Source organism: Polypterus senegalus, chromosome 4, assembly GCF_016835505.1.
Source record: "Polypterus senegalus isolate Bchr_013 chromosome 4, ASM1683550v1, whole genome shotgun sequence".
NCBI classification, from domain to species: Eukaryota; Metazoa; Chordata; class Cladistia; order Polypteriformes; family Polypteridae; genus Polypterus; species Polypterus senegalus.
The window spans coordinates 250,167,096-250,183,795 of record NC_053157.1 but is presented as its reverse complement, the minus strand read 5'-3'; the positions used below and the strand labels follow the sequence as shown (position 1 = coordinate 250,183,795).

The 16,700-nt window shown below is 38.5% G+C and overlaps 1 protein-coding gene across 1 annotated transcript in view; it reads right to left on the bottom strand.

Annotated features, from left to right (window-relative positions):
- The window catches only part of LOC120529034 (neural Wiskott-Aldrich syndrome protein-like), a 64,624-nt gene that overhangs the window by 16,818 nt on the left and 31,106 nt on the right, over positions 1-16,700 (bottom strand). The window contains exons 7-9 of the mRNA XM_039753096.1: positions 8,951-9,104; positions 8,798-8,840; positions 642-795 (exon numbers count right to left, since the gene is read on the bottom strand). Of these exons, the coding sequence (XP_039609030.1) occupies positions 642-795; positions 8,798-8,840; positions 8,951-9,104 (351 nt within the window). The remainder of the gene's footprint in view (positions 1-641; positions 796-8,797; positions 8,841-8,950; positions 9,105-16,700) is intronic.

The window sequence follows — 16,700 nt, the reverse complement described above, 5'->3', positions numbered from 1 at the left end:
AAAACTGGTGTAAAAATGTCATTTTACAGGTATTCTTTTCAAAATAATGAAATGTGAGTAGTCAACAAGTTATTCTGTTGGTACATAGTGTGTTTCTGTCCCCACCTACCTACTGCAGCTTTATTTTCCTTTATTTTTATAAAAAAACTTAGGCGAGAACAAAAAAATTCATTTTTTTTGTGAGTTCTAATGTGCATAACTCTTGATCAGTCACACCTACAGTGATTCTGACTACTAAGGGTGAAACTAGAGAATGTTACCTTTACAAAGAGACCAAACATGTGTTTATACTCCAGATAGTTCAATAACAGCAATGATTCTAATTTGGAGAGGTCGAATTACAGGCGATTTAACAAAAATGACCCCGATTGATAAGGAGAAAAGGGCCCACACAATTATGTGATAATAAATTGCTTCATATGAGCACAACCCTAATTAGAAGGAAAGCTTTCTGCCTGGATTATTTGTATTTTCCAAGCAATGGCCAATATTTCACAAATTCAGCCAGGGTATGTAAACTTGTGAGCACAACTGTATATGTACATATTATACTTAAACCCACACATATACAACTGTACTTTAACCCGAACACAATCAATGAAGAAATATGAAATATCAATAATTACTAAAGTAAAACTTGCCTTGTCTTCGCAGCTCATTTTTCACAGCTTCTACACCTCCTTTCTTTTCTATAAAATCATAAATAGCTTTTGATGTTTCTTTGTCTTTCAGCTGAGCCTCGGAAATTCCACATAAATCAAACAAATTTTTCAGTTCAGGGTCCAAATTATTAACCTGAAAAAAGAGTTAGGGTAAGAGTTAATGTTCACAATAAAGCATCAAACTAACAGGCCTGAAGTGATTTTTCTTTTTATTTTGTTACTTGCTACACCCACTAAAAAGTTGACATTCTAAATTACTGCACATACAGTAGTTCTGCTCCTCTGTTAATTTTCTAGTGTTTCTACTAAATAATAGTACAAAACACTAATAAAGGAATTGAACAGCTTTCAATGTTTTTCACTGGTGTTTTGACTTTATAGACACTTATTTCACTGTCCTTTTTGACAACAGTAGCAGATGGACTGTGTATATGAATTATTAGCTGTTAGTCCTACGGCAACAGACATTGTTTGCCCAATGCAAGCCAAATACACGGAAAGAACAAAACTGTGGCAAAAGAACTGGCATTAAAAGAATAAATTGTACTGGTGAGGTCGCAGATGGAATAACAGGAGTGTAGGTTTGTGCATTTTAGCACTGCCAGGTGCACAATATCTTTCTGAATTTATATATTACCTTGATTTACTAAGCTATGGGCAGGGCATAAAATGCCAACAGTGTTATAAAAGTAAAGGAGGTTGCATTGCTGTGCCTGTTCACAATGAATGGTGTAATCCTGGACATCACATGGCTAAAGAGAGAAAATACAGTCTGGAAATGGAGCTGCTTGCCATCAGTATGCATACTTACTATATGCTATGTTGAGTCTTCCCACATCATTTTGCTTTGCTTGCTGCGTACATTCCACCCTCTGGTATTCCAGATGGCATCACTGTGGCTGTATTTCAGACACATCCCATCAATGCACTCCCTAACTTGGGAACTAATATCCTAAATGAGTGCACTGTCTGGCAGCACCTGATTACCAGGTCTGTTGGAAGGTGTTCACCTAATGCAATAGTTACTTTGAGATTACCGACTGGGAGGAAGGGGCTCTGTGAAGTGGCTACATTGCTGAATTACAATTATTTCTGTGTGAGAACTGTTATGCCATCAAGGTCTGTTCACTGTTTTCTTTTCAACAAAATATGATCTGGAGGCATTTCCTAAGGCTATGGGATGGGCAGGTGGAGGATGAATGAAAAGGCTGCATAGAGAACTTAAAGAAAGGATGAAGAGAACTACAGGAGGGAACCAGCGGTAAAGCTGAGGCAGAGTAACACACAGGTGATGTGGAAAGGAATGAAGAGCATCACAGGCTTTAAAGAGTTCAACTGCAGATCAGGAGATGTGGGCTTCTGGGAGGGGTAAAACAATTCTTTAACAGGTCTGACTGCAGTCTTCCGGCTAACAGCTTGCCCAACTAGACCATCTACCACTGTCCACACACCCTTCCTCCCTCCCCCTCACACATGCCAAATTCAAGTGTCTCTGTCCTCATGAACCAGTTCCTAAGGCTTAAGCACAGCATTCTGCCCACCTGTAAGCTACCCAAGATTGAGTTTCACAGCAAACTAGGTGTGGAAAAGACATGGTATTAACCCGATCTGAAGTAATGCTCTTAACAACTGTGTGCAGTTTTTTTTTTTCCCTTCAGTGCTACTTCAATATAACCTTATGCCTAGCACAAATGCACTAGCTGTACAGAAAACATCTTCTGTGGTACCAATCTCCAAGAAGTTACAGCCAAACGTCTAGCTGGTTGCTCTAACTTCACACATAATGATGACCCTGGGCAGGCTAATACTGGCTCACCTGCAACTCCATGTCGGATCAGCACTGGACTGTCTGCAGTTTGGCTATCAGGACAAAGGAGTGGATGATGCTGTCATCTATACCTCATGAACACAGCCCACTCCAACCTGGAGAAACAGGGCACCACGGTAAAGATCTTGTTTTTTTAACTTTACTAGTGCATTCAAACCACACAGCCCACACTCTGGGGGAGAAGCTCCACTTAATGTAGGCTGACACTCCCACAGTGTCCTGGATAATGGATTATCTAAACGGTAGACCATAGTTTGTGCAGCGTAAAAGCTATGTATCACACATGGTAATGAAGTAGCATAGGGGCTCCACAGGAAAACTACTGGCTCCCTGCCTATTTCTCCTGTACATCTCAGACTTTGCATCCATCCATCCATCCATCCATTTTCTAACCCGCTGAATCCGAATACATGGTCACGGGGGTCTGCTGGAGCCAATCCCAGCCAACACAGGGCACAAGGCAGGAACCAATCCTGGGCAGGGTGCCAACCCACCGCAGGACACACACAAACACACCCACACACCAAGCACACATTAGGGCCAATTTAGAATCACAAAACTGAATTCTGCTAACTGCTGAAATGAACATAGGAATATACTGAAGGGCTCTGTTAAACTGTGCACACAGAACCATCTGCAGCTCATCATCAGTAATGATCACAGACCTCTGCTATATCAAATCTATTCTTCCCTGGTTCTCATCAATGGTGAAGATGTGGCGATGGTGAGGACATAGTATTTTCAGAGAGTGTTTAGACCCTAAACGTTTTTCACATTTTGCAACATTGCAGCCTTATGTTTAAATCAGTTGAATTCGTTTTTCCCCCAAATCAAACAACACTCAATAGCCCAGAATGGCAAAGTGTAAACATGATTTGAGGAATTTTTGCAAATTTATTAAAAATAAATAAATGAAAATCACATTGATACAAGTATTCAGACAGTATGCCATGACACTTGATATTTGGCTCAGGTGCCTACATTACACCTGTAGTCACTTCAATTGACCTGACATGATTAAGAAAGGCACACACCTGTCTACAGAATGTCCCACAGCTGACACTGTGTATCCGAGCAAAAATCAAGCCATGAGGTTGAAGGAATCGCCTACAGAGCACAGAGACAGGATTGTTTTGAGGCACAGATCAGGGAAGGCTACAAAATGAAACAAGTTTGGAACAACCACAACTCTTCCCCAGAGCTGGCTGCCCATCCAATCGAATCAATCAGAAGATAAGGGCCTTGGTAAGAGAGGCAAACAAAAACCTGATGGTTACTAGCTGAGCTCCAGATAACCTTTGTGGAGATGGAAGAAACATCTAGAAGGACAAACACCACTGCAATACTCCACTAATCAAGGCTTTATGGCTGAGAGTTCAAACAACACATGAAAGCTTAGACTATGAGAAACAAGATTCACTCATCTTATGAAACCAAAACTGAACTATTTGGCCTCAGTTCTAAGAACCACACCTGGAAGAAACCTGGGACTGCTTATCATCTGTGTAATACTACTGCAGTGGTGAAGAAAGGTGGTGGCAGCTTCATACTCTGGGGTTATTTTTCAGTGGCAGAGACCGTGAGACTAGCCAGGGCTGATGAAAAGCTGAATGGAGCAAAGTACCAAGATATCCTTAATGAAAATCTGCTCCAGAGCACTCAGGATATCAGACTGGGCAAAAGATTCACCTTCCAAGAGGACAAAGACCCTAAGCAGAAATTAAACACAACACGGAAGTGGCTTAGGCTCAGCTCTGTGAATGTTCTTGAGTGGCCCAGACAGAGTACAGACTTGAACCCAATCGAAAATCTCTGTAGAGACCTGAAAACACCAATCCACTGATGATCTATAACCAACCCTACAGAACTTGAGAGAATGTCTAGAGAAAAATAGTGGAAAATCTTAAAATCTGGGTGTATGAAGCTTGTCATATCAGATTATGGCTAGGTGAAATGAAACAAAAACTATCACGATAATTTCTTTTCATATCAGTCAATATCAATATATATCACAATGTAAATCAAATCAGTATTTCTGCCAAGCTTAAAGGTTCCTTTTTAGTCCTAAGTGAGAGGTGAAGATATAAAAAGTTTAATTTTGGTTTAAATATTACTTATTTTCTGTCTGAAGTTGATCATGACAAATGTATTGTAGAACATTATACAGCCGTATTTCAAATAAAGAAAATAGACATATATAATAAACTAAAATCTTACTTCTGACCAGTCAAAAGCTTCAAGTGCTAGAGGAAAACAAACAAAATGCACAACTAACTTCTTTGTCAATTCCAAATAAATAAAATCCATCCATTTTCTAACCCGCTGAATCCGAATACAGGGTCACGGGGGTCTGCTGGAGCCAACCCCAGCCAACAAGGCAGGAATTAATCCTGGGCAGGGTGCCAACCCACCACAGGACACACACACCCACCACACACTAGGGCCAATTTATAACTGCCAATCCACCTGATCTGCATGTCTTTGGATTGTGGGAGGAAACCGGAGCACCCGGAGGAAACCCACGCAGACACGGGAGAACATGCAAACTCCACGCAGGGAGAACCCGGGAAGCGAACCCGGGTCTCCTAACTGCGAGGCAGCAGCGCTACCACTGCGCCACCGTGCCGCCCCATAAATAAAATCGGAAATAAAAAATAAAATGTCTCAGTACTGACAAGTGATAAGTTAGTTAGTGTGATTAGTGGAGCATAAAAACAGCTGTTCCTGGAGCATTCCCTTGCTTGGTGGTTCAACTGACAGCAAACAACTAACTGCACACTGAATGCATCCATTACTACTGCTGCAGACCTCACCACTGGGCTACATTTTTTCAAAACTCACTTATCCAGAGCTGGACTGCAGGAAATCTAGCGCCTATCCCAGTAGATTTGGATGAAAGGGAGGAAAAATTCCAGGACAGGGTGCTACCCTATTGCGATAATACTGTATACTGTATATGCAATATGTATGACATGGGTGATGTTAAGAATAAAAAGAGTAGGAGATTGCAACTATCTATTTTGAGAGAAAGACTGAAAAGAGGGAGAAAAACATTTTAAAACATAATTCTACCATGGGATTATTATCATATCATCAGGTATTTTAAGCTATGAATGCAAAATTAAAAAGTTACATTAATAAATAAAGAATAAATAAAAATACACACTGGTACGTTTAGTTTTCCGTCAGACTCTCTTCACCTACCTACCCGTAGCTTAGGGGAGAAGTTGTCAACTCAGGAATTTTATAAGGTTTGTATTGCTTTGTTGTTAAATTACCTTTAAAGCAAAAGTGATAGTTCAGCAACAATATGTTGATCTTTTATGTTGACCTAGTCAGTCTCTCGATCAGTGCCGTTTTATGTTCTAAAAGGATTTCTCCTATGCGAAGTGGCAGGTGAATTATTGTCAGTAAAATAAGACACCAGAGAAAAACTGAAACGTTACTCGCTTGTGATTTTTCTGTCCATACGGTAAAGATTTTGTTGACCAGCACATTCTGACTTCATGTGTCTGAATTATATCTTAATATACAAGAAGCGCAAAGAAATTTGGTAGCTCATCATAACGAACATCAGGCTACGCAGTCTGGAATTTAGCTTAGTGCAGGGCTATTCAATTGGGCCAGATTTTCAAAACAAGACATTCAGGGTTTGTGGATGCGATTCTCTGTGTGATGTCTCAAAGTCAGAAGAACAAAAAAAAAAAAAAAGCCTGTGATGAAGATATTTGGAATGTTGGCAGCTGAACTCATTTCTGGTATTCCTTATTGGCAGCATTTCATTTTAAACAAAACCAGATCAGGAAGGGTAGGGAAAAGTGGAGTTGCACGATTGTTTCTGAAGGCTGGATGCAGATACATCTGTTCAGATATATATATAGATATATATATATATATATATATATATATAGGTTGAGATACAGTATATCCTCTTGAATATATAGGTCAGTTTAGATGTATACATCAGTTTGAATAGAATGGTTGGGATTTATGTGCAGGCACAGTATTGCAGTTCCGCTTCATCATTGCTTTAACATTGTTATCATTATTATACAAACTTTATACACAAGTCAGGGCAGGGTGGAAAGGGGCAAGGAGGTGTAGACCTGTGTAAATGTCTTAAATAACGAAAGAAAAAGAAGTACTTTGGAATCAAGGACCCCCAACCAAAACAGCTTGCAAAATGAAATGGATAAGAACTGGACTGCAAGAGTGAAAAATGATAATAATCTGTTTGAATGAATACAGAATGGGGATCTGTACTGTTGAAAAAAGAGTGAAAGAATGAGTTAATAATTTATTTGAACGCATTATTAATTCATTCAAACTGATTTTTTTTTTCTTGACATCTATGGGGCTCCATAGTTTCCTTTTGAAATAAAATAAACATTTTGTTCACACATGACCCAGGCACATCTCAAAGGGCATAATCAAAAACAGTGTAGTGGGCTTTGCCTTTTATTAGTATAGATTCAACATTTCTTACCTTGCAAGAAATGTCATCCTACATTTACACAGATCGTTTCCAGATCGTTGTAGAAACGGAACACATATGAAATGTATATGTTACAAATAACGATTTTCCTATACAATTCCAGACACCTCACTCCCAGATAAACAAGACTTCAGCTGTTAGAATTTTGTGTCCGACTTTTGCTGCCTCTTGGGGGATGGGATAGCAGGCTGCTTGCTAGCAGCCGCCTGACAAATTTGTAGAACAAAGGTGCTTATTGGAATTTATTCTCGACATACACTTTTTTTCCTTCTGTAGGGTTTAATTAATTTAATTGTGTTGCTTTTATTTTGTTTTTTTTTTGTGTGTTTTGCCCTTTGGAGCCACTCTAAGGGGGCTAAGTATGAAATGCCATTGCTGTCAAAAATAATCTATACAACACTGAGAGAATGCGCCTTGTGCGTCCAATGACATACTTATGACAGTTTTCTTATGCTTGAGAAGTGTACTCGTAATTTTCAGAAAGTGTAATTTTCAGAAGCGCAAGCGTAACTTACACATGTGAAATGTCAACCTGATTTACTTGTTTGAATATCACCTCATATCGTGGGTGACTGATCCCCAGGCTAATGCAACATGTTTTCATTCACCTTCTGCTTTCCAACCTGCTTATCATGTGAAGGGTCACAGGGCAGTTAAAGACTAATCTTGTTGTGTTAAATATTACATTACTTATGCAATAAGATTTGAGACGAGATGGAGGTGCTTGTGTGGTCTTGCAGGCAGTATTTGAAGTAGGCCAGTACCAGCAGCGTTTGTAGATTCAAAAGGACCTCCAACCCTCTGATGTTTTATATTATATATATATATATATATATATGTGCTCTGAATTCAAAGGGGGAATCCCCTACCCCGTCGTATAAAAATAATAATGAATCAAGAGGAGGAGCGTGACTGACTACACAGAGCACTGCCAGTAATTTGGTTTCGCTTCAAGCACTCCTTGCAAGCAAATAGGAGTGTAACTGTACTGTGTACATGAGATAAGTGCCTTGCATTTGTTTTTTAAAAAACATTTTTCTTCTGATGTGCTTATTGTACACTGAAAGCTTGCAATACTAAACAACACTCAAACCAGTTTTCTGCAGCATGTCTTTTTCACGTATAAGAAAAAACGAAATGTGTATTATAGCCAAGCCGCAATCAAAGACAACAAAGCACAATTTTTTTCTAGAACGCATGCCGAGTTGCTTTTTTTGTTCTGAAGATGTTAATTACAACTTTTTAAAAATATGGAATTAGGAAAAGGCAACCCAGGCTGACAGTGAAAGTGAAAAAAAGAAATGATGAGACAATATAAAACAGAATAGCGTTGGATAACAGAGGCCGAGTCTGGCTGGCTGCGGTGGGCTGGCGCCCTGCCCGGGGTTTGTTTCCTGCCTTGCACCTTATGTTGGCTGGGATTGGCTCCAGCTCCCCCTAACCCCGTGACCCTGTAGTTGGGATATAGCGGGTTGGATAATGGATGGATAGTCTTGCTGGCCATTGTTGTTCACTTTCACACAAGACATAAATGGTTTGTGGATTATAAATAACATGCTAAATGAATGCTCAGAGGACCCTGCTGAAACATAAGTAAGGTTTAGGAAACAATTTTTAACTAAAATAGCTCCTTTAGCGCATTTCGTATTCAGGTGCGACAGCAAACATTTTTTATTTATAGTTAAAGAAATAAAGAGCAAGTTCCTAGAACACATTGGTTTCTTTACTAAGTTTCATCACCCAAAACAAGTATACAAATATTTTTGGAGAAAAAAAAAATGAAATTAGAAATTAACATAATACATTACTTACATCAAAGCCTGGGTTTGGATCCCAACCAACATGACCAATATGCCTATGCAGACAAAAATAACACAAATTATAATAAATCTAACAATTTTCCTTGTTTCAGGCATATTAAGTTACAATCAACCTACAGTAAAAAGAAAATAAATCATTTCTTACTGGAAGTTACTGGAAGTGCCAATGTCCGCTTTTGTTAACTTTTTCTTGTCTTTTTTATGGCTGTACATTATATTGTTCACTTGAGAATGGTTATACCTCATATTTATAATTTCTGGATTTTTTATGTCAACAGTTGCCATTGGTAGTGATGGACCTTACAAGCAGAAAAAGGACAGCCAAAAAAACAATTAAAAAAAGATACAATTTCACCACTCAAACATTATGAATGCATTCAAGTGCAAAAAAAACAAAATTGTGAAACATTTCTAAGTAATATCTACAGTATATCATTGTCAGAACAATATGCAAATACACAGCTGGTGTAATTTTAATACTCTGATGAGGAAATACAATATTTTGATAAATGTAGACGTTTTAAAAAAGTGAAACTTCTGACAAGTAGGTATGCAAACACAAATGGATACTATTAAACTGTGAATGAGCAAACAATAGTTATGAACATCTTACATGTATAGCTTTGAATAAAACCAAGACACCTAGAAAGAACTGCAGCTCTACTTCATATTATTGATTTAGTGCTACTACTGAAGCATAATAATTTTAGTCTTAGTGCAGATTCTTAAAGGAATGTGAAAATGCAGTGCTAAGAGTATACAACAAATGCCAACAAATGACTTCCTTTAAGAAAGGGGTGCATTCTGTTATAGGGAGCATACCTTTCTATTCAAAATTCCTTTTTTCACAAACAGTAACATTTTCAAAAGCTTGTGTGTCAAACAGACTGCTTCACCAATGCTAACTTATCAGAAAGCAGAACGTAACATGTTTTAGTTGTGGTTCCTAAACAGCAGTCTTTGAACCCATCATTAGCCCAACTCATTTTCGAAGCTATCTAAAAATAACAGTGTAAAGTCAATTCTCAAGAAACAGGTAAATGATATTCAGTTATTTTAAACATACCTATCATCATAAAACTTCATCAAGTCACATTATACAAGCAGTAATACCGTTAATTATTTTACAGTTTCTTCCCTTTGCACTGTGGTTTTCGAATTTGGAGACAAGGAACACATTCTTTACGAATATATTTGCTATGCACCTCCTCTGTAAAAAGCATGTTTACATGAAATAACATATTTCCCACAACCACTTCTCTATGCTCCCTGCTTCCAACTCAGAAATTGTTGAAGAAAGTGGCAAATAAAGCTCATCATTTGGGAGTGTGACACAGTTCAGTGTCCAAGACAACCTATAGAAGTCTGAGATTTCCCCGAGTGATGAGTGAGTAACAACCTGTACAGAACATTCTTTTTCGGAAAATGATGGTGAGAAAGTCACTATATCATACAAAACACTCACCACAAGGAGAGCAGCTTTTCAGAAAAATGTAACACAAATCAACACAATCTTCTGGGACAGGTGAAGAATCAAGAGAAAGGTACTTTTATCTAAGGAATTATTTTAGTCAGAAGACTGAGGGATTCAGAACAGAGTATTAATCTTAAGAATTACAAGCTCTGCTGTGGATGATATGTAAACATTTAAGATCACACTAATCCTGGCGAATCCAACCATTACATCAAACTGCCGAAACTTATTACACAATGGCTTTTTTCTTAGTTTTGCTTTCTATAAAACTGTGCAAATCAATTTAATGTTTAGCTGAGTGAAAATCAATGTATGCATACTTTCAGAGTTATTACAATCAACTACCGTATATTGTGCTTTGTTACTCAACTTCATGGAAATTAAAGTTTTCAGCCTACCTGCGTAAAGAAAATTTCTTGCATCAAATGTTTATATCAATCAGATAAGTGACAAACGGGAGTATGGTTGTAAAGTGTTACCAATGAAAGCTTGAATTAATCATATACATGTAGTCCCCAGGTTACGGATATCCAACCTACAACTTACGAACAGGGCCGCAGCTGCGACGTATGCGCCTCAGTAACTGCCGCTCTGTCATCTTCAGCCAGGGGACGCTGCAAGTGGTGGCTGGACGGAGGGGATTTCGCTGCTCGCGCAGTGTAGTGTTGTGTCCCTTGGGCGGCTCCCGCCGGCAATCGGTGACCCATGGTCCACAGTCACTGGGGCCACAGCTATCGCTCATGTGCAGGACGGGGGCTTAATGGGGTGGTTTGCTGTCCGCTCTCTAAGCCACCACAGATACTTATCCTGACTGGATGCAGGTTGGATGGAGCAGAGGGGGGCGTTTCACTGCCTGCCCACCACACACAGCTGTCCCGTTTGTTCTCGGTGGGTGGCTGGTAATGCTGCAAGCGGTGACCCTGTTGTGGCTAAACGGAGGCCACTGAGGGTGAACGGGGTGGCAGGGGGGTAGCATTGTAGTGTGCCTCGGGTGGCTGCCTGTTGAATGGGGGCAGTAGTGGGCGATTCACTACCCGCCATCGGCCGCACCGTACATACGTTCTCGATGGGCGAACGCTGCAGGCAGCATACTGTGGGAGGGTGGTCAACCACCCCTCGCCGCCTCCATTCATTCTCAATAGCAAGCCTGCGTGTACTGTTATGCACATAGCAGGAAGTTCTCTTGTCAGTACATCAGACGTGTTGACGACGGGTGCCTTTCTGCTGTGATAGCGTGTACTGTGCTGTGCAGAAGAGCTCATCTTAACCTTTTGTCTTCACCCTTCAAGAATGTCTCTGAAACACAAATCTGATGCAAGTGCTGGTGATACAGTAAAGAAGAGAAACAACCATCACCATGGAAAATAAAGTAGAAATAATAAAAAGGTCAGAGAGGTTAACTTAATAATTCTTGGTTACAGTCGGTCAACAATAGCATTTATTAAAATAATGGACCTGTTCCGACTTACATACAAATTCAACTTAAGTACAAACCTATATTCCCTATCTTGTACATAACCCGGGGACTGCCTGTATATACTTATTTTGAAAATGGCAACTACTGCTTTATATTTAGTGCTCTCACTCTGTCAGTGATTGACCTTTCCCAGTTACAGATGGTCCTAAACAGCAATTGACTGTTGTGGCTGATCACAGATATACTTATTAATTGTGAATGCACTGGTGCTTCAGAGGTCATCATATACAGGCAAACTGTGCTGAACACAATGTTAGGAGTCTGACCTCTAAAAACATCTTTCAAAAAGGTTTGAATTTCTGTCTCGTGTGTACAGCAGACTTCAGAAAAAAAAGAACATTGAACACCCAATATTATTTAAATGTTTTATAACAAAAAGGAATAAATTACTTGTTCAGAAATTCTTATTTCACAAATTATTACAGAACTGCACATAAACATTTATACAACCACCAAAAATTCAAACACATAATTCTGTACTAGAATGAAGGCTAAGCAAGCAGCTCCAAGTCCCAGTAATGCTATAGTCGACGACACAGATAAACATTGCTCTGTTTATGCTATAACGTATGTCCATATCCAGCATGATATAGAAAGAAAAAGCAGACAACAATAGTAATTGTGGTGTATTTATCGAAAGACAAGTCTTCTATTATAACAGTGTGCAAAAGTTTTTTTAAAAAAAAAAAAAAAAAAACTACCGTTCTAACACCCAATGCAAGAGATAATTTTTTATCTCCCACAATTATCTGTTGCTTTGCTTTTACTTTACCCCAAAAGTCAGACTGAAATTAAAGTGGATCTGAAACTGGACCAGCCGCTGTGGCACAACGTTCGAGACTTCGCCTGGAGGTGCTGACGTCCGAGGTTTAGGGAATACAAAACTTTGTATACCTGATGAGCCCCAATAAAGTTATTGTATCACTAATCTATGAGCTGCTATTAGCAACTGAGAGGACTTGGTGGATGTTTGCAGACTGGCCAATCAACAACAAGCATTACCCGATAAGGTAACCACCTAAATAATCAGGTCGCAATGCAGAACTAAGAATGTAATATATATTCATGCTAATTCATGGTAACACCGTCAAAACTTCCAATTTCTGCAAATTTTTAAAATTGTAAAGATGCAACACTTTCTAGAGGACTCCAACAAATTGCACTAAATTGCTGATAAAATGGCCTTTGGTAAAAATTTACCTCACAAATTATTAAGAATGACAATGAGTATAAACTAAGCCTCCAAATAACTAATATGAACAGGCAAAAAACTAAGATCATACTCATATTCTCTTCCACTTTCAGATGAGAGAGGTCTGGGTACAACTAACAATGCTAAACGATAGATACATTAAAACAAGAAATTCAAAAGAATTATAAAAGTATAATTACTGCTTTGATCCAATCTTGTCCCATAGTAAGAAAAAAGCATGGATATGGGAAATTCACTATTTTCTTCTGCGTCTAAGCTTAAAATTACTTGTCACAACAGTTGTAAGCTGTTGATATTTTATATTCTATTTGTAGAAAATAAAGGTCAAATTAAGATACTATTCAAAGTGTTTTGTCTAAACCTGGATAATGGGCAGGAATGTTAAATTAACAAAAAACAGATTATTCATTAAGAGACAGTCTTCTTTCACTAATAACTATTTCTGTAGTTCATCTGTATCAATTCACTTTCCTTCCAATGTTTAAGTGTTAATTGATGTTATTTTTATCTAGAGAATGAATTAAACAAATGGGGTAAAAGACTGTGCTTTGAACTCGGACAGTTTTAGTTCAAACAATGCAGTGACTTTAAAAAGGATATGTACGCTACACTTTCAATATGTTTAGGATAAAGATAATCACAAACTATTACAATTAACACTATATAGGATATATTATAAAAAACAAATTTAATATTGCATAACATTATTAAAATTAAGTAACAAAGAACAGTAAACTCTGACGTCCTGTAGTGTATGAAAACAATATTCTAGATTGGGTGAAATATACATTTAGAATCTTTTACTAAATTGCATCAGAGTTAATGCTGATTAGTTGATGCATTTTAAACACTCTTTACCTAAAACAGAGTAAGATGAAAAATAATGTTAATGTAGAATAAAAAAAAAAAATATGTACATCAAGGTATGCTGTACTTACTTGCTAAGTGTTGGGTAAGTAAATTATTTCTCTCTAGATAATTCAAAAACAGATTTCTATACACTGTGGAAAATGGGGAAAAAAGCATCCTGTAGGCATCACTCAACAGGATTGAGATTTAGGTATGAAAATCATCTAAGTGTGTTAAGATCATGATTACACTTACAAGAAGGGTTTATTCGGTACAGAGTGTCAAGTGTCATGTGTTACAGCATACATGTAAAGATACCCCTATGCTACCAAAGGCATGCATTCTAGCACGTAAACAATGATAAAGACGATGAATGTCTACCTGTAAATTATTAACTCATACCATTTCGACCTGGAGATGCAACTGTCAGGTTCATCACCAGTGACTGGTTGATGGAGACACTGATTCCAAACCACTCCCATACATGCCTGATTTGGGGAAGGTTCAGTGAGCATGCTGGTCAGGGCAGATGGAAAACAGTTTCTAGAGCACTTGAGTTGCATGGGTGGAATTTTAGGCAGGTGTTGTCTTACTGGTAGAACATATCTTCTGTTTCACGCAGGAATAGAATAAATACTGTCTAGATGATATCCCTGATGTACTGTAGGTGACTCTGTTACTATGTCAGCCTCAAACACCACAAGCAGATGAGCACTTTAGCCAATAGCAGCCTGCAGGTACTTTTCTCTTGTCATCGCTGCAAACATTAATGTGCTGCAGGCACCCTGTCAAAATTGCTTTGTAATTTGACTGAAGGAACATCCACACAAACTTTGCAAAACATTGCACAATTACATCTACCAGACACAAAGACAATTTTACTGTACTGGACATGGTAACACAAACAGCTGTTTTCACCATGCTGTGAGTGCCAATCATTAACACTAGAATTACCAGAGCCTACGAAAAAACTCGTAAATCTGTCCCACCTTAAATCGCTTCTTAAAAACGCTCTCACCTCTCCACCAGCGTCTTTTGTCATCTAAATGTGCTGATAAAATCAGGCTTCAAGCAGCCGGCTATTCCATCCCCCCACCGACTTAGACGTGCACACACTTCTCCCAGCTCATGCCTTGATTGATTTTCTGGGAGTGAAGTGGAGTTTTAGAATGGAAATAACAGATCATTGTTAGGAACACACGCATTTCATGTCTGTTCCGTTTCCACAGTAAACTGTGCAAACACATTGTTAAAACAGAAACGTTTTTTATATTCTAGTAGTAGATGACAAAATGTAGGCATAAACTATATAATGTATGAAGCCTGAAGTCCAAATATCAAAGAAATATTTTCACAGAAGGTACAAATCTAGCACAACAATTGCGCTTTTATTCAAAAATATAACTGTAGAGTGGAGAGTTAAGGTGGGTGGGGGAGTCACGTGATCCTCTCCCCTCCCATTCATCTCATTTCATTCACTTCAATTCGCTCCGAGCTGAGCTCCACTGAGCTCCACAGCTGACGTGGTCTTGCCGTTCTTAGTGTTTAGTCCTTTCTCCTTTACTGATTTACTGTTTAGTACACGCGGTACTTACACACTCACTCATAAAATCGGTGCAGGAAATGGGTATTGAAACTACCTTGGAAGACATGCAATCAATGAGGCGATTAAACGGATCTCAAGGGAGGTCTTCTAGGTTGGAAAAAAAGCGCTTGGCTGCCAAAACCAGGCGATTAAACGAATCTAAAGAAGACAGGATTTCTCATTTGGAAAAAGCAAGAACAGCTACCCAAATCAGGCGGTTAAACGAATCTCAAGAGGAAAGGACTTCTAGATTGCAAAAGGCACGATTGGCTGACAAAACCAGGCGGTTAAATGAATCTCAAGAACAAAGGACTTCTAGGTTGGAAAAAAAACGATTGGCTGCCAAAGCCAGGCGGTTGAACGAAACTCACAAAGAAGCATCAATGCGCCTATTCCCCTGGAATTGTAAGGAAAATTCAGCTTTTCAATATAACCCATCTACATTATACAACACCGACCCAGATGTGCTGATTGGTACTATGTCTGTAATATGTTCTCACTGTAAAGCCGTTACATGGAAAGGAGAGAGCTCAGGCATCTGCTGCAATAATGGTAAAGTCAAACTGGAACCATTGAGACATCCTCCAGAACCATTGAAAGGGCTTTTAATGGGCACAGATTCAAGATCAAAAATGTTTCTTTCCTGTATTAGAACTTACAATAATGCCTTTCAAATGACTTCCTTTGGTGCAAAAAGTATTGTATGTGAAGGTACTTTTATTCCTACTTTTAAAATTCAGGGTCAAGTTTACCACTTAATTGGTTCACTTCTTCCTGAAGGTAATGAACATCCACAATTTCTACAGTTGTACTTCATGGGCAATGACAGCGACAATATAGAAGCAACTTTAAGATGTAATATTTATCCAGGTCTTAACTTAGGTATTGTTCAAGATTTACAAAAGATGTTACATGTGGAAAACAATTACATTAACAGTTTCAAAACAGCGCTAGATCAGCATGTTCATAGAGAAAATAATGATTTCAGAGTTATTATTCGTGCAGAGAACATACCTATACAGCATCACAAGGGACGGCACAATGCACCTGTTAATAATGAAGTTGCTGTATTAATATTGGGCCCCGGATTTTACAAAGAGAGACATTATTTTGCATTTGAAAAGTGATCAACTTCAACGAATATCTGAACTTCACAGATCTTACGATCCTCTTCAATATCCTCTAATGTTTCCGTATGGAGAAGATGGTTACCATATTAATGTATTACAATGTAACTCAACAAAAACAGTTTCAGCAATGACTTTCTATAGGTATCGTATCATGGTTAGAGAAAATG